Genomic DNA, 24,507 nt, shown 5'->3' with positions numbered 1-24,507 from the left:
TAACGTTTAGACTATTTCTCTATAAAGAGAGTCTTGTCTATAATCAAATGAATCAAGGAAATATGTAGCCAAAGAAAAAGGCTTTGACGTGTAGATGTAAACCATAAATCGAACCACCTAAATATATGTGTTTAAAACTAAGGTAAAACTTAAAATATCTAAACGTTGAAGTTGAAATTGAAAACTTGGGAACTAAATTAAAATTATAAGAAAACATAAGGTTTAGTTTTGATTTTTTTTATTTATTTTTTTTAAAAAAAAAAAAATTGTTTATAACATAAATTCTTGTCATGAGAGTTCTTTGTTGATTGTAAATTTTTCTCTTTCTGATCGATGCACAAAATCATGGGTCGATTGAAGGCCATTCATTTGTGAATGTGCTGGTGACATGATTGGTGTTTCGTTTTTTATGGTACTGGTAGAGCTTAGAAGTAGTAGTATGGGATTTAACATGATATATAAAAGGGAGTATCAAGTGGATTTCCTTTTTAAAATTTTGGATATACTTTGAGGTAGAAGTATTAATTGATCAAGACGATTCAGAAATTTGAGAAGTTGATATTCTAAAAAAAGTTGAAAAGAAATTTGTACAATTCTATTAATTTTGTTATGTTATATAGTCTAAATCATTATTTAAGTTATTTTCAATCTTAAGGGGTGGAATAATGTTTTTAATGCCCATTTATTAGGTAATTGAACTTGGTTCCATTGATTTTTATTTGTTTATTTTTGTTTGAGGGATGGTTCCATTGAATTTGTCTTTGATAAGGAACTTATTATCAACACCAATACAACAACTGCATAACAACCCTTCACATGAAGGTGGGTCTCACACACTGGGGTCTACCTTTGTTGTGCAGTTATTGTGATAGTGTAGTGCAAGAATCAAATCCCTTATTATATTGATGTTGTAAATTTAACATTTTCGTTCCCATATTATGTTTAGTCTTAATTATTTTTTTTAATGATTGTAAGGATAAATTGGGCCGTCACAGAGAGAGAGAGAGAAAGAAAAAAGAAAAAAAAAAAAAGCGTAGTAAAATCCAAACCTTGCGTTTGCAAAGCCCGGTCCCTGGCATTCTTGCTCGTTCTCCCCCGTCTTCTCTCTCTGTGCATCAGTGAGGGAAAGAGATAACTACCATTCTCGCAGCTAGAACAAATGGCTGTCTTGATATCTACGACCACGCTCCCTTCAACTACGACCAAGCTGAGCTCGAAACGTTTCAGCAATAGCATGATACAAGAAAAACCAATCTCAGAAACTCGTCTTTTCACAGGTAAAAATCCACTCTCTCCCATTTTAATTAACTTTCTTGAACTTTCCTCTTCTTGAATTAAAACCCACTTTCCAAAATCACTGCTTTTTCCTCAGGCTTGAGTATAGAGATAAACAAAAAACAAAGCAAGAAACTTTCATTGGTTAATTTAGCAGTAAAGCAAAACCAAACAACGATTGAAACAACTCGGAAAGTTAATGGGAAATTTACGCCGAGAAAAGGTGGTAGAAACCCGGTTTTGAGTGAGGGAAGGGATGAGGATGAGAACTATGGCCCTATTTGTCCTGGTTGTGGAGTCTTTATGCAAGATAAGGACCCAGACCTTCCTGGGCATTATAGAAAAAGGAGCGTGACAGTCGCAGAGCTGTCAGAGGGTGAGGAGGGCATGGTGAGTGAGCTAGAGGGGTTTGAAGATGAAGAAGAAGAAGACGAGGGGTTTGTGAATGGCATTGAGGGTGAACTTGATGAGAGTGATGAGGAGGAAGGTGATTTGGAAACGGGGGATGAGTTTGATTGGGATTCTGATGAATTGGAAGCTAAGTTAATGGAGGACGAGGATGAGGAAAAGCTGGATTTGGATGGATTTGCCCCGGCGGGGGTTGGTTATGGTAATATTAACGAGGACACAATTGAGAAGGCGAAGAAGAAGAAGGTGCCGAAAGCGGAGAAGAAGAGGATGGCTAGGGAGGCTCAGAAAGAGAAAGAAGAGGTTACAGTGTGTGCTCGGTGTCATTCACTGAGGAATTATGGGCAGGTGAAGAACCAAACGGCTGAAAACTTGATACCAGATTTTGATTTTGATAGGTTGATCGCTACCCGGTTAATGAAACCCACTGGGAATGCCAGCACTATTGTTGTGGTTATGGTTGTTGATTGTGTTGATTTTGATGGCTCTTTCCCGAAACGGGCAGCAAAATCGTTGTTTAAGGCATTGGAAAGAGCCAAAGATGACCTGAAGCTTGGCAAAAGGTTACCAAAGCTTGTTCTTGTGGCTACAAAGGTGGATCTCCTGCCATCGCAAATTCCACCTGCTAAGTTAGATAGATGGGTTCGGCATCATGCTAAGGCTGGAGGTGCCCCAAAGCTCAGTGGGGTTTATTTGGTTAGTTCCCGGAAGGATTTGGGTGTGAAGAATCTGTTGTCCTTCATCAAGGAATTAGCTGGTCCTCGAGGGAATGTGTGGGTAATTGGGGCTCAGAATGCTGGCAAGTCTACTCTAATCAATGCACTTGCAAAGAAAGAAGGGGCAAAAGTTACAAAGCTCACGGAAGCTCCAGTTCCTGGAACAACTCTAGGCATTTTGAGAATTGGAGGGATTTTGTCCGCCAAGGCTAAGATGTTTGACACTCCAGGACTTCTACATCCTTATTTAATGTCCTTGCGATTGAACAGGGATGAGCAGAAGATGGTGGAAATACGGAAGGAACTACGACCCCGGACTTATAGGATGAAGGCAAGTTCTTTGTTACTATTCTGCAAAATACTCTTGACCTAGACCTTCATAGATACAGTTGTATATATATATATATATATGTATTATACGCTTATCAAAAGTGTATGTATTGTACACTTATTTTAACTAAGAGCTTATAGAAGACTAATAGATGAAACTACTTAGAAGTGAAACAACTCGTCGACTGTCCACATCTGGTTAAGAATCTGACTTGCTTGTACATGTTTCATATGATCTATTCTGTATTCCAATTGAGTCACGATTATACTGATTTTTTTCAACATGGTTTTTGAAAAAACATTAGTTTGACCTTATTCTTCTGATCTCTGTTTCTTTAATAGTCATTTTTAAGTGATATGTGGGCCTTAATTTATTGGAGTAGCAAGTCATGATGACCTTTTATTCAACTCAAGTGCCTTAACTAAAAACTATTAGAATTCACCATATCAGTTTCTGGTGTGCACTTGTCGAATTCACATTACATTGATCTTAGTAGGCTAGTAGCAATGGGAAATATGCCTGGTGAAAAAATGTTTCAGAGAAGCATGGGAAATGGACGTCGTACAATATTTTTTGGGTTTTTCTTTTCTTTTTTTTTTCTCCTTTTTCTGTTAATATGTTAATATGTCTATTGCTTCAAGCACTTTAATATATGCTATAGGGGATAAGTTCCTATTTTAAACAGTTGAATTAGCTGTATAAAAAAATTCTGTTTGTGTTTAAGATAAATATGACCCCTTTATCTTTTTGCGTACCCAGTCCTGTTGGCCTCATCGTCTATAGCAGGATAGAACTGTACAATCTAATATGAACATGATAATTATATCAGAATATATGATCCTAACTGGATCTGATAGTCTTAGCATGTTTAATGTTTGCAGGTTGGGCAGGCCGTTCACGTTGGTGGTCTTATGAGGCTAGATCTTAGTCAAGCTTCTGTGGAAACAATTTATGTCACAATTTGGGCTTCTCCAAATGTTTCTCTACACTTGGGAAAGATAGAAAATGCTGACGAGATTTGGAGAAACCATGTTGGTGTTAGGTTGCAGGTAAAATTTTTTTATCCAAATGGGATACAATAACTATCAGTGTCACACATATCCCCATCCCCAAGAGGAAAAAAAGGGGAAAGAATAGCATTACTAATTGGTTCTATGTTGCTGATTTGGTGCCAAGTGCAAGTGGCACTTATTGGGGCCAATGGCATTTTTGGGTCATTCTTCATGAGTTAACACTTAATGTATCGCAACTTAATTAATCAAAATATATGCTAATTTTAAGTAGTCTGTTTATCTCTAGAGGTAGGGAGAGAGGAACTCGTAGAGGAAACTCTTTCATATAGCTCTTTTAAAAGAGGAAAATAATAACTGTTAAATTGTAGATCTGGACGTACGTATTACATTTTCTTATTGATGAGTGTTGCATAAACTCTTTCATATAGCTCTTGAAGCCATGATCACTCCCTTCAACCTATTCTTGTGGAGGGAAGAGGTGCCATTTGAACTAGAAAATATGATCGTAGGCAGCATAAAGCTGATGACTTGAACTCAAAGAGGATTTGAGTTGAAAGAAAAAAATGGAAACATAGAGAAAAATCATTAACAAATGAAAAGGCATTGAGGTGAACCATATTTAACAATACAATTACAGAGGAGGCAGGCAACAGATAATAAATATGATATTATGTCTGCAAATTGTGTGGAGGAAGTGGAGGCAATGGTCAGGTGTCATATGGAAGATTGGAAGTGGGAAGGACACAACATAGATTTAAAAGATCAATAACTTGAGGAATCTTGTATAACTGTATATATGTAGAAAGTGCTTTCACTGTATAGAAAAGCCACGGAATTTACCAAATCAGGATGGTCATAGACTCCCTAGAATTATGCAAATGAGAGAATGAGAACCCATATTAACATTCCCAAGAAAATTATCTTTCAGCCATGTCAAAACAACTATCATCTCGCAGGGATGATAGAGAAGAGTCTAGCTTATTGATTGTTGTTATATATATGTGGCATAAATCTTTAATATTCCAGTGGAATTATCATCAAGGAAAAATGCATAAATTAAAATATCGGATATACCCTTATGACCTATTTTGGCTGGAGCTTCTCAAGTTGGTATGCAACGGATAGAAATTTGTGTCTGCTGGAGAACTGAGGCCTAAAACTGCTCAAGTTCTTTAATTATGAGAGACTTTTGGGAAGGATTTCATATGCCTTTGCAGAGAGGCCTAGCAGGCTAGTCAGGACCTCTTTCCAGAAACTAGCAAAGGGCCCATAACTTGAATCTACTCAAAACTATAGGCATCTTATCTGTTCTATCCAAAAAGAGAACTCTTCTCAGTTGTTGTTGTAGGGCATACACTCAAATTGGCAGTTCATGTTGAAGTCAACTTGTTCAAAACTCCTCTCTCCAACTTATGAGGCATGCCCTTCTTCCAGCCCTTTAGAGGTATATGACAAATTGGCAACTACAATCCCAAGATGGATATATCTTAATTGATTCTCAGGATTTTTTTCTTCAAGACCGAACCTTTCTTGTCTGAGAACTAAAAAGGAATACAAATTAGGTTATATTGGTTTCCAGTCCGCATAACACACAAGTTGCATTCCTATAGCACATGTGATCTTTTGAAATATTTAGAATGCTTTCTTAAAATTGTAGAAGAGTGCACGCTTCCTGGGTGTTCCTAATAATTGGATTAGAAGAGTCCAACGTCGGTCTTCTCATAATAGAAGTCAACTTGTTGTAGGGTGAGATTTCCAGGTGGGTTGGCCCTTCTGGGTCACACTTGGTCTTGCATTGAAGTTATATATATGTTGATTCCTGTTCTTTTAAATTTTGATCGCACCCAAGGAAGGGGAGATATAGAAGAATATTTTGGATGGAGACATCTTAATCGAGATAAATTGATAAGTTAGTAAAATTTCAAAGGTTCTAGCTGCTTTTGTTCTATTGCCTATATGCATATTTATTTCTGTAAAGAGCATTGTTATTATCTTATGTTTGCTTTTTTGGCTGTAGGAGTAAAATGGATTCCTTTTAGGGGTCTCTGTTTTAATTTTTTTCCCCATTTCCTCTTTGCCGAGTTTGTAGCACTATTTGAAACGGAAAAAAACAGAAAAAAGTGTGTGTGTTATGTTTTTTTTTTCTTCGCGTGATTTCCAAATAGCTCTCCAAATTTGTTTTACCAACAATGTCATTAAAGGCCCAAAGCTTAACAGTCGAAGTAGTTGAAAATTGCCATTTAAAAGCTGAGATTGGATTTAGTTTCCAAAGCACATAGAGCACTTATTTTTTCCGTCCAGGTCCATCATGTCAAAAAAAGTAACAATAATAGATAATAAAAGAAATTAAGAGCTCCAAAATGATAATTTCAAAAATAATTGTTCGAGTTGTCTGTCTTGCTCAGTAATATGTTGGCATCCAATTTCTAAGCAATTTGGTGCATGAGCAATCACAAGATATCTCTTCTATAACTCTCCTTGTTTTCTAAACGACTTCACCCTGAAATCTAGTATCCTTGAAAAGGTTATCTAGAGGCAAGTGCATCTTAAATTATTGATATGTGCGGGTGCTTGTGATGAAAGTGGGCCATATGTATGTTTCAGTTATCTTATTTTACAAATATGGCTATTATCTAGTACCATGAGGATCTGAAGTGAATCACATCATCTTGGGGGGAATCTACCTTTCAGATCATACTCTTTGATGGAAAGAATATTGCTTTTTTTTTTTAAAAAAAAAAAAGAACTAATGATGAAAGAATATTATGGTTTTGATCATATATTATGTCATCTTAAGGTTTTGATTTATGTAAATTCAACTGGTGATAACTATTTTCCATGGGAAGAGGGGAGTGTAGTTCTTTTTAGGTGATGGAATTTAACTTTGAATACCTTGAAAACAATGAAGTTACTTTGTCTTTGATATATTTGCAAAATGCAAGTGCTCTTATAATTAATGGTATAGTTTGTATGACTGTATTTGGCATTTTCTTGTCTCAGCCTCCCATTGGCGAAGAACGTGCTTCTGAATTAGGCAAATGGGAAGAGAGGGAAGTCAAAGTGTCTGGAACAAGTTGGGATGTGAATAGCATCGACATTGCAGTGGCTGGTTTAGGTTGGTTATCTTTAGGTCTCAAAGGTGAAGCTACCTTGACATTGTGGACATATGATGGCATTGAAATTACATTAAGAGAACCTTTGGTTCTTGACCGAGCGCCATTTATTGAGAGACCGGGGTTTTGGTTACCAAAGGCCATATCTGTTGCTCTTGGCACCGAAATTAAAGTCGAAGCTCAGAGAAAGAAAAAGCTTCAGGAGGTGAGTACAGATTTTCTTTCAGATGTGTCTGTTTGAAGGAATCAAGATCCCTTGCAATGGATACCCTTCAATTGTGAGAGGCTCCGATGGAGGCTGTTTGTGGCTCACCTACTCGAGCAAGTGAGTCTCATTGGGGTCTCTTACAATTGCAGTGAATCTCCAGCAATTTGGAGTAAGAGATAGATCCCGATCCTGATTGAAGAGGGTGAAAAAAAAAAAAGCACAATTGATATGTTACTTTTAAGAGAAAAGGCCACAACCAGTTTGTTACTTTATCATTCAATAGCATGATTGAGCTTGAGGCTGTCAAAAGCTGGCCTAGGTATTGATAGAAAAAAATGTTCTCTAGGCTTTCATTTCTTCATGTTATAAAGCATCCAGATTTTTGTCAGATGGGTGCAACTAAGGATGCAACGTTTCCCATATTAAGAGTGGTAACCTAAATCACTGTTGCTGTTAAACTGATGGATCAATGAAATCAAGGGAAGAGAGTGTGTAATTAGTGTTGGATGAGATGCTAATCTTTGTAAATTCAACGCGAATGATTGCACGATACGATATGAATGCCAGTGTATATTAGAGATATTGATTAAATGATTTTCTCATCAGTCATGTAACTGGCTGTGGATCAAGTATCATTCCAAAGCACCAAAGTTAGCAAAATCTCACACCATGCACAATTCTACTCAAAATTCTGGGAATAGTGTCATTTTAATGGATGAGGATCCCCTGAAATTTGGGCAGCCTAAGACCATGGGGGTTGTGGCCTGGGCCTTAGGCTGCCCGCGGCAAGTGGCACTCGCAGCCCCCTTTTCTTGGGCTAAAATTCAAGCAACCTAATTTAAAGGGATTTCAATTTCCTTTTATTACTGTCTTGCAAAGATATGATCATGTGGGCTAGGGACTGAAACTGCAAATTTGTGGGCAATCCTTTTTGATAGGGTTTTTAACAGCATAAACCGCAACCTGGAAGCAATGTTCATGAGAACTCAGAATTCCAGGATTCCCAGAATGTAGCTTTCAATCAAGAGGACTCAATTCCAACACCAAATGGTCTGAGAGTCTTGCAAATTTTTTTGGAGAAATGATAGACAGGGACGTTCAACCGTGAACGTGCCCTGTCAGTCACTTTTTAATAAAAAAGTATACTATTTTATCATTCTTTCATATTTTTTTTTCCATTAAAATACATTTTTTAAATAAAAAGTAAATGTCCCATGTCTATCATTTCTCCATTTTTCAAGCCAGTTTGCGGTATTGAATTTGTGAATCGATACCTTCATTGGTTGCGATGGTTGGAAGACGTTCATCTAGATCCATTTTGTTTTTGTGTTGTTTTTTTTTCAAGAAAAAAAAAAATTGTTTCCCTCTTCCTCTTTTTAGTGCTTGGCGCGGTATAAAATATAAGTTAATTTAAAAATATTTTTAGTTGACAAAAAAAAAATAATAATAATAAAAATATATATATATATATATATATATATATATATATATATATATATATATATATATATATATATATATATATATATATATATATATATATATATATATTGCGAGTGTAAACCATTTTTTACCTCTTCCACTATGTTGGGGGAGCTATTGTGAGAGGGCCCCTTATGGAGTCTACCTGCTTGAGTAGGTCTTGGGCTGCATGAATACATGTTCGAATAAGTGGCCCTACAAGATCCTCTCACAATTGCTTGTCCAAATTGCAAGCAATTGCATTAGATCTCTATCTTCCTCGCAACTCCTTAGATTATATGAAAATATAAGAAATAATTGCTAATTTTTCGACCGAGCCAAATATTAAAAAATATTTTTACCTGAAACATTTTCTAACAAAAAAAATATTTTAAGCCGAAATAAATGGAGCCTCGGTTCATTTTCCTCCTTTTTCATGCAATACATCGGGTATGTATTGTTTGTTAGTGTGTTTTAGGGGTATATTTGTTTTTTAGTTTGAAAAAGTGTTATAATAATGTGATGTAAATGTAAAAAAAATTAGTATGTTTTGAGTTGTTTGTTAATTTTTTGTTTTTAAATAAAAAAAATAACATAATTTTGTTGGATTTGGGCTAAAAGGAACTGTAGGAAAAAGAAACAGCCTATACGCGGAGCGGTGATTGGTGCTGACTCGGCAGGCCGTACAGTGACTGGTTCGGATCACCAAACCTCAAACGTGTAGCCCCCAGCCAACGAGTATATATATCTGACCTCTCTCACCCCAATCCTCACGCGGTACACGTAGCTTTCGCTGAATGGTCGGAACCCTGAGCTTCAATTCAACCAAGAGAGATTGAGAGAGTTTGTGGGATCTGAAGGTAACGATAACAATGATCTCTCTCAGTTTCAGATCTTTTCCGCACGAAGAAATTTGTGATTTGTTTGTGTTTTTGATTCGCGGATGTGGTGGGATTTGAACAATTTTGAGTTTTTGTTTGGTTGCTGAGAAAGCAAAGGAAAAGAATCGGAAAATTGAAATTTTCATTTGATTTTCAGGGCGAATATAACCGAGTTTTTGCTGGTTTTTTTTTTTTGGAATAAAAATAATTAATTATTATGAAGATGTTTCTTTTGTTTTTTGGTATTATATTTTCATTCAGCTGTGCGATCTGATGGAATTGGTATGTGATTGTGATTTTTTCAATTTTAGTCGGTTGGCGTTGTTGAAGATCATACTCGTGCTTCATCTGTGTTTTTGAATTCTATATGTATCCCCCAATTTGCATAAAAATGATTTTATTTATTTATTTTATAGTAATATTCTGCATTCAGGTAAAAGAAAGAAGCAAAGAGGCTTGGAGGTGATTTGAAAACATGGCACTGGTTTCAGGAGGAAGGTCAACACTGAACCCCAACGCCCCTCTCTTCATTCCTGCTGCTTTCCGGCGAGTGGAGGATTTCTCTCCGGAATGGTGGCAACTGGTCACAACCTCAACATCGTACCATGACTATTGGCTCAGCCAGCACCAGGGTGAGGATGGTTTCTATGAAAATGGTGATCAGGATGACATTAATGGCGTCAATCTTGCTGATTTGCTGCCAGAGGCTTTCGAATTTGATGATGATGGTGATGATTTTTCAAACATGGAAACTCAGTTTGAGGAGTTTCTCCAATTTTCTGAAAATAAAGGTGTGCATGTATTTGTATGTAACATTGCAATTGAAAAAAATCCCATTAGAGCATTTGACTTAGTTTTTTTTTTTACCATATTTTGATTTGCAGTGATGAAGAATCAGAAATCTTTGGAGGAAAGGGATCATCCCAAGTAACTTGACAACTTCTACCTTTTCGCTTTCTGCAACTCTTGCATTGATCCTAGCTTGCTCATTCTCGTGTAATTTGTTCAGTTTACTGTTAGCTTACCAGACAAAAATCATTTTGGAAAAGAAAATGTAAAAAACTTCACTAATGAAAAAAGAAAGAAAAAAGAGCTTCTGTTCGTCAGGAAATGGAATTGTTTATTGCTCTTACATTGTGTTTAGATTCTCAAGCTACAGCTCCTTCAAATCTTTCCATTTCCTTCCTCAAAGGGGGGGCGGGGTAGATCTCCATTTCTCAATTGTTTATATCTTCTTTTCATATTCATATATCATTGGTCTGGTGATTAAAGAAGCAAAATCGCATTTGGATTTAGATCGTTGGAGTTTTCGACTGTTGATGTAAGTTGCATTTGTTATTGCGATTTCGTAAAGAAAAAGAGCTATTTTTAATCCAATCGCCAAAAATAATAATTTGGAATTGCTGTTTTTTTTTTTAAATAATCTCAGGTAAGGTGATATTTTTTTGTTTAGAACGTACAATTTTATATGCTAAAGTGCGACTTTAAAAGCTAAATGTTTAACTGTGTTTTTAAAAATTACATTTTTAATTCACATATTTGTCTCTTCAAACTATTACTCAGTTGTTAATGTCCCTCCAAACTACTAATTGTGTTGATGTCCTTTTTCAAACTACTAAAACATGTCAATGTCCCCTAAAACCAACAAAATAACAAAAATGACTTTAATTTTTTTCAATAAGACAAAAATGTCTTTATAAATTTGAAAAAAATAACTAAAAACTAAAAAAATAACTTTTTAAAAAACAAATTAAATAAAAACGAAAAAAAAAAGAGAGGGAAAACTAAAAAAACGAAAGAACAATCAAAAAAAATTACTGAAAATTATAAAAAGAAAAAAAGCAAACGAAAAAGAAAAAGAAAAACCAGTTTTTATTTTTTATTTTAGATTTCTTTTAATTTTTTTTAGAAAGAAATTAATAATTTTATGAAGAGTATTTTTATTATTAGGAATGACATTGATATTTTTCGTTAGTTTAGGCAGATAAATTGACATAGTTAATAGTTTGAAAAAATTATATTTACTTTTTTTTTTCTTAAAAAAAAAAAAAAAGAACAAAAACAATTAGGTGAGGATATATTTAATATAATGACTTTCCTTGTAGCACACGAATTGAAGAACTGGGTGGAGCTGGGCAACATTTATGATTTGCTAATTAATTAATTAGGCCATTACTTCCATATAAACACTGAAAATAATTTGTCGGATTTTGTTAGCGGAGAATATAATCAGTTATGGAAACTGGTATAAATGTTACCCCGAAATCCAGGCACCGAATATATATATATTTTTGAGAATTCTTAATTATTCTAGAAGATATATATATATATATATATATATATATATATATATATATATATATATATATATTTAAAATTCAATTACGTGGTAGAGATTTTGAACAAAGAGTACCTGCATATATTAAGGTAGAGATTTTCGCATAACAGTGTTTATCATTTGATTATTTACCATATTTATCTCTATTTATCACCTCATTATTTAGCTGAAGAAAAACGATAAATATTATATCAGAAAAACTCTACAATATCAATGACCGTGCCCGACAAGAAACACAGAGGTTATCGCCTGCATCCCAACCCTCAAACACAAACCACCACTACCTGCCACGTACCCCAAAAAGAAAAATGCCAATCCTGTTAGCCAATGAATGTGAGAAAGCAATGAATCTCTAATATGTAAAAACCACAGGGTATTAAACTCCCCGCCTCCAGGCTCCAAAACCCTGCAGCGTTAATGCGTTAATACGTGCCTCCAAAACCCTACACCGTTAATCCGTTATATATGGAGAGGTCTGCGACTCTACGTCCCAATTCAACAATGGCTTCTGCTGGACGACTCCTAGGTCCACCGGCCGCTGGATACCGCTCTTCCACACAAAACGCCAGTGTTGGCTCTATAGTATCCCGAATCAACGATCTCCATCTCACCGGAAAACTACTTAACGACGATGATGACGGTGGTTCCTATGGATACCTATATACGATGGGTCGGACGGAAAACTTCTCTCCGACGTTTTTGTCGACCGGAAACCCCTGCCTGGACTTCTTCTTCCAAGTGGTGCCCGATACTCCGTCGGAGTATCTGATCCAACAGCTCCCTCTGGCCTGGGCCCACGACGCCTTGACTACCCTGAAGCTGATCTGCAATCTCAGGGGCGTGAGAGGCACCGGGAAGTCCGATAAAAAAGGGTTCTACACCTCTGCTCTTTGGCTCCACAAAACCCACCCTAAAACCTTGGCTCTCAATGTCAAGGCACTTGCCGATTTCGGGTATCTCAAAGACTTGCCCGAGATTCTCTATCGGCTTCTCGAAGGCCCCAAGGTCCGAGAACTTGCAAAGCAAGCCTGGGAGAATAAGAAGTTGATGAAAAAAATTGAACGGAGATGTGCACGTTTTAACCGGCGAAGGGCAAGTTTTTTCCCGGAAACGAAGTCCGTGAAATTTAAGAGAGGAGGTGGTAAGGGGAAGAGGAGGGTTGCTTCGAGGGAGAAGAAGATATCGAAGTATGTGGATAAGGAGAAAGCTAAGGATTTGAGGAAAGAGAGGCTGATTTCTATGGCTGCAAAGGCTTTGGATAGGTATAACAACGACTCTGATTACCGGTTCCTTTTCGATTGCGTTTGCGATTTGTTTGCAGAGCTTTTGAAATCGGACTTGGCGTTTTTGGGTCGTGGGGAGGTTCATAAGATTAGTCTTGCTGGTAAATGGTGCCCAACGATCGATTCGTCGTACGACAAGTCGTTGTTGATCTGCGAAGGGATCGCGAGGCGGGTTTTCCCGAGAGAAGAGTACGAGGGAATCGAGGAGGCGCATTATGTGTACAGGGTTAGAGATAGATTGAGGAAACAAGTTCTTGCTCCGTTGCATAAGGCGTTGCAGTTGCCGGAGGTCTACATGACCGCCAATGAGTGGAACGCGTTGCCGTATGACAGGGTTGCTTCGGTGGCCATGAAGACTTACAAGTGGCAGTTTAAGAAGCACGATAAGGAGAGGTTTGGGGAATATCTTGAGAAGGTGAAGAGTGGGAAGGCTAAGATTGCCGCTGGGGCATTGCTTCCCCACGAGATTATCGAGTCGCTGCGGTATGGTCATCTGGATTATTATGATGAGGATAGTGATCATGAGGATGGTGATCATGAGGTTGGTGATGAGGTGGCGGAGCTTCAGTGGGAAAGAATGGTGGATGATGTTGCCAAGAAAGGGAGGCTCAAGAATTGCATTGCGGTTTGTGATGTTTCTGGGAGTATGAATGGGACTCCGATGGACGTGTGCGTGGCGCTGGGGCTTTTAGTTTCGGAGCTCAGTGAAGAGCCTTGGAAGGGGAAAGTGATTACGTTTAGTGCGAATCCTCAGCTTCATTTGATTAAGGGGGATTCTCTTTTGGCCAAGATTGAATTCATAACGAAGATGGAGTGGGGTTATAATACAGACTTTCAGAAAGTTTTTGACCAAATGTTGCAAGTTGCGGTGGAGGGCAAGCTGACAGAAGACCAACTGATCAAGAGGGTATTTGTTTTCAGTGATATGGAATTTGATCAGGCGTGCGGTTCGAATTCATGGGAAACAGATTATCAAGTTATACAGAGGAAGTTCCGGGAGAAAGGATACAACAGAGTGCCGGAGATTGTGTTTTGGAACCTTCGGCACTCGTCTTCAGTTCCAGTTGTTGCGAGGCAGAGTGGGGTGGCGCTTGTGAGTGGGTTTTCAAAGAATATGTTGACTATCTTCTTGGATGAAGGTAGGATTCAGACTCCTGAGGATGTGATGGAATTAGCCCTCTCTGGTGAAGAGTACAAGAAGCTTGCTGTATATGATTGAGATTTAATGCAAGGTGAAAAACTAGGAATTTTTAATTGAGAAATTTACTCCATATATGATGCATATACTCTCTCTGTTGGTACAACTTTGTTGTGAATTCACTGTTTAGTATTGAGGGTTTGAGTCAATTCAGCAGCAAGTAGGAAAGTAGAAAGCATTCAAGTATATATTTTTCTTTTACTTTGCTGGTTTTTGTGGGAGGAAAATGAATGCATGGGGCGCTTCAATATTTCTATTGGACTAATATTTGATGAAATTTAATTTGTTCCTGAAATGCTTGGTTAATTGGAATGTACATAGCTGTCAAATTTGGGTGTAAATGGTAGAATGATATATATAGAGACTAATGGCAGAATGGCCTGTAGAACTTTGTTCAGTGTATTTGTCTGCATAATTGTGTTAAGAGTTCACACTGAGGGTTGTAAAAAGGTTCCAGTTTGTGTCAAACTGGAGTGTTTTGGTAAAATTCATTCTTTCATAGAAAAAAATATTTGATGCAATTTTGATATGGAGATATGTTTTTCTTTTTTATTTATGTGGTATGGGAATCTGATCAATTTGACCTTCTTGTTTAATACTTTTATTTCATTAAAAAGAAACAAAAATCTCCATATGTATTACCTTTTTAACTGCATTTCATGTAACATCTCTTTGAAATTTCTTTCCTTTCGGTTTCAATTCCTGTTCCCACTTAGAAGCCCAATGAAGAATTTTTCCGAGTATTCTGTTGCCATATATTGCTTTTTAGAATTTTGGATTCATTTTTTTTTATTCAAAATATAATATTGCTTTCTTGCCCATATTCTGCATCTATTTTTCTGGTTTTCCTCTCTCCCATGGTTTCTATGGATTTGATTGCTTCACGTATAGTACCACCATTCTTTGTTTTCTTTTTCTTTCCCAATGGGGGCTTGCTCTAAGTTCATGTTTTGATTCTTGGAAGAATACCAGAACTACCACTTAATATACTTAAGCTGATAGCTAGTGTAAATGCTTAATTACATATTTTGATACTCTATTATATAGAAATTAAAGCTTAGTTTTTCTGGTTGTAAAGTCTGTTGTTGCTTGTTTAGGTGTTGGCTGCAAGAGCTTTGGGTCAACTCTGTTCTTACATTTTCATCATACAGTCTCGATTTGATTGTGAAATCATGTAATTTGAAGGACATCCTTCAGAGTTTAGACATGTCATTTGAAGGCACTAGTGTATGGAAATTTTGTAATATATCTAATGAAAATGCTATGAATCTTGAGCGTTATCGTATACTAACAGAATCTGTTAATTTAATTGACAAAATCTGATCGTAGAAAAAAAAATATATGGCTTCAAAAATTGATTTTGCACTTTTTGCCAAAAATAAAAAATAAAAAATTGCCGCATCGAGCAACAATGAGAAAAATGCACAAGAACATGCTGTGGGAAATTTTGAGTTCCAGATTAATATATATATATATATATATATATATATATATATATATATATATATATATATATATATATATATATTTTCCCTTCACTCCATTTTTCGTTCTCCCACTCCTCTCCTTTATTGTTGAATGAAGCCCCAAAACAACTAGTACCATGTCCACCGATTACTATATATGCAACAAGACAAAATTTTGACCTTAAAATGAATTCTTTATTGAAACGGTGAAGTGTTGTCATTTCATATTATGGGATAATTGTACCATTAATTCATGAGATTGGCTTAAATTACAAATTATTTTTTGTAGTACAAAAAGTTTATGGAGGGTCCTTGTGGTAAACAATAATTACGAATCACTCCCTGAACCCGTTTTCTGTCCACTAAGTTCACAGAATTCCTTAGTTTGCTATGTCATACCCAATAGAAAATCAACACGTGTCCATAACAATAAAAAAATATGCGCGTCACCTCTTCACTATTTTTTATTTTTTTATTTTTTAAAAAAAGAGAATAATTTTTAAGTTTTATTTATTTATATTTTTTATTGTAATGGACACGTGTCGATTTCTTATTGGGTATGACGTGGTAACTAACGGAATCTATGAACTTCGTGGACGGAAAATGAGTTCAGAAAGTGATTCGAAATTATAGTTTACCTCAAGAACCCCCCATAAACTTTTCGTACCATATAGTCATTTGTAATTTAAGCCAGCCCTAGAGACCAATAGTGCATTTATCCCTCATTTTATTGATATGGATTAGTACTCTAAAGTAGCACTCGATTTGTACGGCAAAAGGGTAGGAACTAAAAATTTGTGGGAAGTCCTTTCTGATAGGTTTTTTTAACAAGCATAAACTACAACCTGGAAGCAATGTTCATGAGAACTCAGAAATTCCAGGATTCCGAAAAAAGAGACTCAAGAATTCCAACTCCGAATGGTCTACGAGTTTTGCACGTCTTTTGAAGCCAGATTGCGATATTGAATTGAGAATCAATATCTTCATTAGTTCCTTTTCATCCTTTCCATGCAATGTGCATCATATCTTCATATCCCCTTCTCCTCTTTTCTGAACAGACATTGGCCCTTTCTCTTTCCTAACCAACAGACATTGGCCTTTACTTCTGCTGAAGAGAACCCTAAAGTTGGTGGATCCAAGATGTTGAACTGGGTGAAAGCTAAATATTGAAATGCAGACTAAGATTGGCCTGACCAAGCTTACCAACCCTAGTTATGAGCAAGAGATTCAAACTTCATTCGTGCCGAAAAGTTTCAAACACTGAAAATTAGCCTACCAAGGTTGAAACCAAAATGAGATTTTGCTTCTTTAATCGCCAGACCAAATTGACCAATGATATGAATATTTTTTTTATAAGTTTTTTGGTCCAAGGAGAGAGGAATTGGAGATTCAAACCAACGACTTTCGCTTCATAATAAGGCTCGGTCCTCAACTGAATCAGCTACTGCTTGGGATTAAACAAATGATATGAATATGACAAGATATAAACAATTTGATATCTACCTCCCTTTAAGGGAGGATATGGAAAGATTTGAAGGAGCTTTAGCTTGAGAATTTAAACACAATGCAAGAGCAGTGAACAATTCCATTTCCTGATAAACAGAACCACTTTTTTTTTTTTTGTCCATTTGTGAAGATTTTTACATTTTTTTTTTTTCAAAGGATTTGTTTGGTAAGCTGACTGTAAACTGAACAAATACATGAGAATGAACAAGGATCGATGCAAGAGTTGCAACCTTGCTCTATACAGAAAGTTGCTGAAAGCGAAAAGCTAGATGTTACTTTGCTGAGATGCTAGATAAGCTACACGCTAAAGTCAAAGCAAGCTTTGCTTCGTTCAGCGGGGCTGCTGGATGCGGCGGGGGCTGCATTTTGGGTTCATGCTCTTACCCGGCTTCTCTGCATATTTTGCAGGTACAATTGGGGACTTGGGATGATGATCCCTTTCCTCCAAAGATTTCAGATTCTTCATCACTGCCGCAGCGTTCATTTCCAAACCTATCATTCCAAATCAAGAAATGGTAAAACAACTAAGTCAAATGCTCCAATGGGATTTTCCAATGGTACAAGAAATTTCAATTGCTATGTTACATACAATATGTGCACACCTTTATTTTCAGAAAATTGGAGAAACTCCTCAAACTGAGTTTCCATGTTTGAAAAATCATCACCATCATCAAATTCAAAAGTCTCTGGCAGCAAATCAGCAACATTGACGCCATCAAAGTCATCTTCACCATTTTCATAGAAACCATCCTCACCCTGGTGCTGGCTGAGCCAATAGTCATGGTACCATGTTGAGGTTGTGACCAGTTGCCACCATTCTGGAGAGAAATCCTCCACTTGCCGGAAAGCAGCAGGAATGAAGAGAGGGGCGTTGGGGTTCAATGTTGACCTTCCTCCTGAAACCAGTGCCATGTTTTCAATCACCTCCAAGCCTTTGCTTCTTTTACCTGTACTTCAAAGTCAGCAGAGTATTACTACAAAATCAAGAAACATAGACCACAAACAGAAAAGAGAGAAACAGTTCTTCTTAGAGATATAGCCAGGGAAATAAGAAAAGAGAGAAACAGTTCTTGATCAGTGATCATTAATGATAAATCTCAAATCCTGAAACTAAAACCTCATAAGGGGTAATCGTTCATCGCATTCTCAAACCATTTCTCAACATTGAAATCCCAAAAGTTACAAATTCATCAACCATAAATTCAACTTCATTGACCAGTACCATCGACCATTCACTAATCAGGGCTTCATGGTAAACACAAATAGTTCCCGAGGAAGCACCAAATCACTCATTCAACCACAAATCATAGTATCTTCTTCCCACACAATTCATGCCCACAAGAAGAAAATCAGAAGCCCGAGAATTTAGAGCTTTAAAAAAAACATTTTTAAAACAAAAAAGGTCAAAAAAAAAAAAAAAAAAATTATGCAAATTGAGATACATATATAATTCAAAAGCACAGATGAATTTTTATTTTTATTTTTAAAAAAGAAAATATATAAAAAACAGATGAAGCACGAGTATGAACTTCAACAACACCAACCGACTAAAATTGAAAAAATCACAATCAGATACCAAGATGTTCAAAAATAATTAAATATCCAAGATGTTAACGAAATTTATCATTCCTGAAAATCAAATATTGTTCAAAAAGTCAACAACTTCCATCAGATCACACAGCTGAATGAAATATAATACCAAAAAACAAAAGAAACATCTTCATAATAATTAATCATTTTTATAATTTAATAAAAATCCAAAAAAAAAAACCGCAAAAACTCGGTTATATTTGTATGAAATTTTCATATTTATTAAATGAAAGCGAAACCGTAAAGGTTTAACCAACAAAAAAGAAGAAGCACCAATTTCCATTTTCCAATTCTTTTTCTTCGCTTTCTCAGCAACCAAACAAAAGCTCAAAATTCTTCAAATTCCACCACATCCGTGAATCAAAAACACACACGCAAATCATAAATATATTCGTACGGAACAGATCTGAAACTGAGAGAGATCATTGTTACCGTTACCTTCAGATCCAACAAACTCTCTCTGCCTTTTCGTTCAATCGAAGCTTTTGGTTCCGACCGTTCAGCGAAAGATGCGTGTACAGCGTGAGGTTTGGGGTGATATATATAGGGCGGGCAGACCGAGCCTCGTTGGCTCGGAGATACGCGTCTTAGGTTCGGTGCCGAACATAGCTCACTAATATGGACTGTATGGCCTGCCGAGTCAGCGCCGGTCATCGCTTCACTTATTGGCTGTTGTTCTTTGTTGACTTTGACTTTCTGTAGTTTCGTTTATAATGCTTGTTTCGGCGTAAAATGATTTCTGAAAAATGATTTCGATATTTTTTAGTGTTTGGTAGGGGCGAAAATAATAGTCAACCGAAAAATAATTTCTGTTTGACCAAAAATGCTTATTAAATTTCAAAAAATGATTTACGCTTTTTAAAAGCGTAAATTGTTTTCCGAATACGCCAGATGCAGTCAATCTATTTTCAACGGCACAGTCGACCTTCACATTCAAGCAGCCGACCACCATCGAAATATTGCCGGTATCGGAATCCGACAACATCCGGTTAATGTCGTCGGAATCTGGCGACGGAATCCGGCCACCTTCGCCAGAATCCGGTCAGCCAGATTCGGGCGACCAATCTGACCGGAATCCGGCCATCTGGCCGGATCTGGCCAGAGAGCCGGATTCCGGCCGGCTGGTCGGATCTGGCTAGAGAGGCCGGTTCCAGGCCGGCTGGCCGAATCGATCTGGCCAGAGAGGCCGGTTCCCGGCCAGCCAGCCGGATTCCAACGAAACTGCCGGAATCCGGCTATCCCAGATTCCGACGAAACTATTCGGATTCCGGCCTTTATCTCGAATTCTGGCTATATTAGCCGGAATCAGGTAAAAATGGTCAGAATCTTGTCGGTCATTGACCGAATCTCGTTATCGATGATTTTTATATTATTTTACATTAATATTTTTATGTTGTGAATAAAAATTGATTTTTATAAGTTAATATGATTGAATAAAAATATAAAAAAAATATTTACGATTTTCCGTACGAGCCAAACACCGAAAAATGCTTTCGACGGAAACCATTTTACGTCGAAACAAACGGAGCATAAGCTTCTTTACAATAGTCCAAATCCAATAATAATAAAAAAAAAAAAATAAACAAACAAACAAACAAATTTTAGGGTTTGTTTGAGAAATCATTTCTAATTTTCCATCTTTTTCTTTTTACTTCTTCCAAAAAAAATAAAATAAAAAACATTTTAATTTTTTTTACACTTTTTATATCATATTTTATTACTATTCAAATAAAAAAACTCACTACAAAACAAAACTTTTTCACTTTTCTATAAAATATACTCAAATTTTATATTAGATCAATCACTTTTTACACACAAATATTCTACAACACAATTACTTATCAAACAAGTCCTTAATTTTTATTTTTTTTTACTTTAGCCTCTCAAAAGCTGTAGTTGTTGTCCTTGAAGGCAGAAGTCTACCTAGTCTTACTACCATGGCAGAGCCACCATGCTTTTTCCATTTTTTAAAAAATTATTATTATAATTTTTAAAAAATTAAAATTTTACTCCCTAATTTTTTTTTATTTTTTTATTTTACCTCCCAAATTTTTTAATTTTTTAATTTTGCCCCTTCAAATGTTTCCTTCGTCTCATTGTATTGCTTATAAAAAATAAATAAATAAAATTATTCAAACTCTTATATTTCAGTGTTTATTATATATAACAATTCAGCATTAATAGCATTTATTAATTCAGGTATTCGTCATGAATTAAAATTATTTTAAAGGAGATAAATATAGAAATGACAAAATTAAAATTATTTAATTTAAAAACAATAGTAAGATTTTAAGATTTCTTAGAAAATATAGTTTTTATAAAATCTACAAAAACTTTAACCTTTTTCACCTAATATCTTATTTTACAGTTAATATTTTATTTTATTTTATCTAATAATGTATACATGTCACATTACAAGATATGATGTATTATCACCCCATGATATAATTATTGAGTATTGACCTTTTATTTTTTTATTAAATAAAAAATTATAAAATCATGTAAATGGGTTGATGCTTAATTTTATGTTTTTTTTAATAATTGTATTAATAATTAGGTCGCAAAATATCATTTCCCGTCACGTTCCAGTTAATATCTATTTCTGTACGCTGACATGGCAAATTAATTGAATCATGTCGTGGGCCCCAAGCATGTGCGCTAATATTGACTTTTGTATGGAGGAGAAGCTAATCTAGGGACGAGGTAAGTATTTATTTAATGAATTGCCAATAGCATTTCGCCAAATTTCAGTCTTATCTTCGTATGGTGGGGCCAGTTTTGGTGCAACCATACCTGATTATGCGCGTTTTTCACATGGGCTTGTTGGTTGGCCAGCTTAACCGGGATGTGTAAGGGAATGATACGTCCACATTTATCATGCCTACCAAAAGAGACACATCCTAATCATACTTCCTTATCATAATCATATTTAAGGCCGAAATGTGGGATCCACTTTTAGCAATAATTCAGTCACTAATCAATTGCTTTTATTATTCTTTTAATATAATATTCAACATAAATGGTCTAACTTTTAATTCTAATTATTTACTATATATATATATATATGAATTGTTATCTAGTTCAGTATATTATTTTTAAAGTAAGGGTCTGTTTGGGTTTGCGATTTCAAAAAGTGCGATTTAAAATAACGATTTTAAAATGTGCGATTTGAAAAAAGTGATTTTTAAAAACGTAGTTAAGTGTTTGGCAAAATCGCAATTTAGCCTTTAAAATCGCGAATTTACCTTTAAAATTATGCGTTTTCAAAAAAGCACCATCTTATCTGTGATTTGAAAAAACAGATTTTCTGCGTTTTCAAATCGCAATTTTTAAAAACACAGTTCCCAAACGATTTATGTTCTGCGATTTGGTTTAAAATCGCACTTATTGTCTACAAAATCGCAATCTCAAACACACCCTAAATGTACAATAAATCTCTAAGTCAATGTACGATTTGAAATTGGTCTTATTTTAAAAAAATTAACTTTTGCTACTTAAGTTTTTCGTATATTTGAAATCGGTCATTTTGTGAGTTTTTCGTTCATTTTTGTAACTTCTGTTAATGTCACGTCAACCTTTTCGTCACATCACCTTAGAATATATATATTTTTTTAAGTATATTATAAATTTAGTAAAAAAAGTTGGCATTTTTAGCTGAAAAGGCAAGAGGCCTGAGGTAAGAAAATTTGGTTTTTGTGGCCAACACTATTCACATTGGAAATCCCTTTTGCCTTTTCCAAATCAATTATATTATGTTATTAATATGGAGTGGCTATCGTGTTATGTATATATTAATGGCTAAAAATGGTGCGGTATTTCCAACATGGCCGCCCATATTTTGGCGTCTATAGTAAAATAGTAAATTTCTCTTGATTACGTGGCTTACCATTTACGAGTAAAGATCTCAATAAAAGTTTTGGCAAAAATATACAAATATCACCCTTGACTTTCATGTAAGTATTAATTTAGTCCTTCTACTTTTAACTTGAACAATTTAGTCCCTCCACATTGTATTTATAACAAATCAACTCTTCAACTAAAATTTTCTATAAAATGTAAATGATGTTTTTTTTTTTTTAGTAAGTCATAATTTTATTTTGGGAAAAGTACTCATAACTCCTTCGAATTACCGTTTCATTGTCAATGTGCTCTCAAACTATCAATTGTGTCAATGTTCATCCCTTATATTACCAAGAATGTCAATGTTTCCCTTAATGACAAAAATACATTTTATAAAATTATTAATTTTTTTAAAAAAAATAAAAACTGGTTTTTGTTTCCTTTTTTTGTTTTTTGAAAAAAATCATTCTTTTTCTTTTTCCTTTTAATTTTCCGTCTTTTGTTTTGTTTTTGTTTTTGTTTTTTCTTTTTTTTTTTCTTTTTTTTTTTTAAATATTTTTTTAGTTTTTAGTTTTTAATATTAGTTTTTATTTTTTTCAAATTTATAAGAACATTTTTGTCTTATTGAAGAAAGTAAATTAAGGTTATTTTTGTCTTTTTGTTGGTCTTATGGGGGACATTAGCATTTTTTTGGTAGTTTATCGGGCAAAATTGACACAATTGGTAGCTTGACATGGACAATTGAGTAGTAGTTTGAAGAAAATATATATATTTTTCCCTTTTATTTTTAATTGGTAGTGCAACATAAATTTATGAATCTTTCTGTTTAAAAATTAAAATAACGTCATCTTTCACACTTATTTATTATACTATACTTATTTCATACCCGTTGACATTACGTATTTTAAGTGAATTTACAAATTAATCACTTAAAAAAATATATTAATTATTTAAAATACGTCACGGTAATCATTTATTTGTCGATTAAGCAGTGTGGACAAAAAAATAAACAAGACAAATTATAGATGATGAATAACGAAAAAATATTGGAAAAGATTGGAAGAATGATGGGATGGCCTTAATTTTTGCACTTAAAGTAGCAATCAATGATTGTGAATTTGTGAGTGAGGAGAAGAGAGTGCTATAGAAATAAAATATTATTTTATAATGTAAATTAGAGAGGTAAGGGATAAATAATGTCATTTCATTATTATTGATGATTTAGTGGAGAGTCACATGCATATCAGTTGACTATATATCTGTTTAGATTTTACAGAAGATTTGATTTATCACAATGCAATGAGTAAAGACCAAATTGACACCTATACGGCTATGCATTAAAGTCGAAGAGTGATATTTGTATTTTCTTTTTTCTTTTCTTTTATTTATTTTTTTATTTTGAAAGAAGAATTGGGTAAATTATAGTTCAATCAATTTCCTGGACCAGTTTTGGGCTTCAATTTGCCCTAATCTCTTTCCATATTAATTATGTAATTGCATGCGATTGCTTTATTCTTTAAACCTTCAAAATTTTCAAAGAATTTAAAATACATTTAACCCCAAGATCCTAAGGCCAATTTGTTTTGGCTAGTAAAATATTTATTTACTGGAAAATATTTTTCTTATTTTGGAGCGTCTAGTGCGACGTATGTAGAATATTGTTCAACCTAAAAATGTTTTTAATTGATCAAAGAAAATACTTTTACGAGTCGTAAAATGATTTTTTTTTATCGCTTTTCCACACCTTTAAGCAGGCTATTGTGAGAAGGCCCTTTATGAGAGGCATACCTGCCTGAACAAGTCTTGGACTATCCAAACACCTGTACGGACACGTGGGCTCTACAAGAGCCCTCTCATAACTATTTGCTAAAATTTCAATC

The 24,507-nt window shown here is 35.0% G+C and overlaps 4 protein-coding genes across 5 annotated transcripts; 3 read left to right on the top strand and 1 right to left on the bottom strand.

The window, feature by feature from the left end:
* The first annotated feature begins 1,054 nt into the window (after positions 1-1,054).
* Positions 1,055-7,669, top strand: LOC133873737 (GTP-binding protein BRASSINAZOLE INSENSITIVE PALE GREEN 2, chloroplastic). The gene is made up of 4 exons (XM_062311486.1): positions 1,055-1,277; positions 1,373-2,730; positions 3,612-3,779; positions 6,744-7,669. Exons 1-4 carry the CDS (start codon positions 1,160-1,162, stop codon positions 7,095-7,097), a joined length of 1,998 nt encoding a protein of 665 aa, XP_062167470.1. The 5' UTR covers positions 1,055-1,159; the 3' UTR covers positions 7,098-7,669.
* Positions 7,670-9,272: 1,603 nt separating this feature from the next.
* Positions 9,273-10,540, top strand: LOC133872198 (protein EARLY RESPONSIVE TO DEHYDRATION 15-like). 2 transcript variants are annotated; one of them, XM_062309641.1, is made up of 3 exons: positions 9,273-9,385; positions 9,840-10,197; positions 10,291-10,540. In XM_062309641.1, the coding sequence occupies exons 2-3, from the start codon at positions 9,882-9,884 to the stop codon at positions 10,335-10,337; spliced, it is 363 nt and encodes a 120-aa protein (XP_062165625.1). In that variant the 5' UTR covers positions 9,273-9,385; positions 9,840-9,881; the 3' UTR covers positions 10,338-10,540. The 2 variants fall into 2 exon arrangements, with proteins under 2 accessions (XP_062165625.1, XP_062165626.1); XM_062309642.1 differs by having other exon boundaries at positions 9,306-9,385; positions 9,823-10,197.
* A 1,437-nt stretch (positions 10,541-11,977) lies between these two features.
* LOC133872197 (uncharacterized) lies at positions 11,978-15,452 on the top strand. The gene is made up of 2 exons (XM_062309640.1): positions 11,978-14,259; positions 15,323-15,452. The coding sequence occupies exon 1, from the start codon at positions 12,210-12,212 to the stop codon at positions 14,244-14,246; it is 2,037 nt and encodes a 678-aa protein (XP_062165624.1). The 5' UTR covers positions 11,978-12,209; the 3' UTR covers positions 14,247-14,259; positions 15,323-15,452.
* A 1,827-nt stretch (positions 15,453-17,279) lies between these two features.
* LOC133873073 (protein EARLY RESPONSIVE TO DEHYDRATION 15-like) lies at positions 17,280-19,382 on the bottom strand. Its single transcript, XM_062310792.1, has 3 exons — positions 19,226-19,382; positions 17,800-18,144; positions 17,280-17,689 (listed from the first exon to the last, which is right to left on the bottom strand). The coding sequence occupies exons 2-3, from the start codon at positions 18,107-18,109 to the stop codon at positions 17,529-17,531; spliced, it is 471 nt and encodes a 156-aa protein (XP_062166776.1). The 5' UTR covers positions 18,110-18,144; positions 19,226-19,382; the 3' UTR covers positions 17,280-17,528.
* Between the last annotated feature and the right edge of the window lie 5,125 nt (positions 19,383-24,507).

Source organism: Alnus glutinosa, chromosome 7 (genome assembly GCF_958979055.1).
Source record: "Alnus glutinosa chromosome 7, dhAlnGlut1.1, whole genome shotgun sequence".
Classification (NCBI taxonomy): Eukaryota; Viridiplantae; Streptophyta; class Magnoliopsida; order Fagales; family Betulaceae; genus Alnus; species Alnus glutinosa.
The sequence above is the reverse complement of the archived record's forward strand: the minus strand, read 5'-3'. Positions and strand labels throughout refer to the sequence as shown.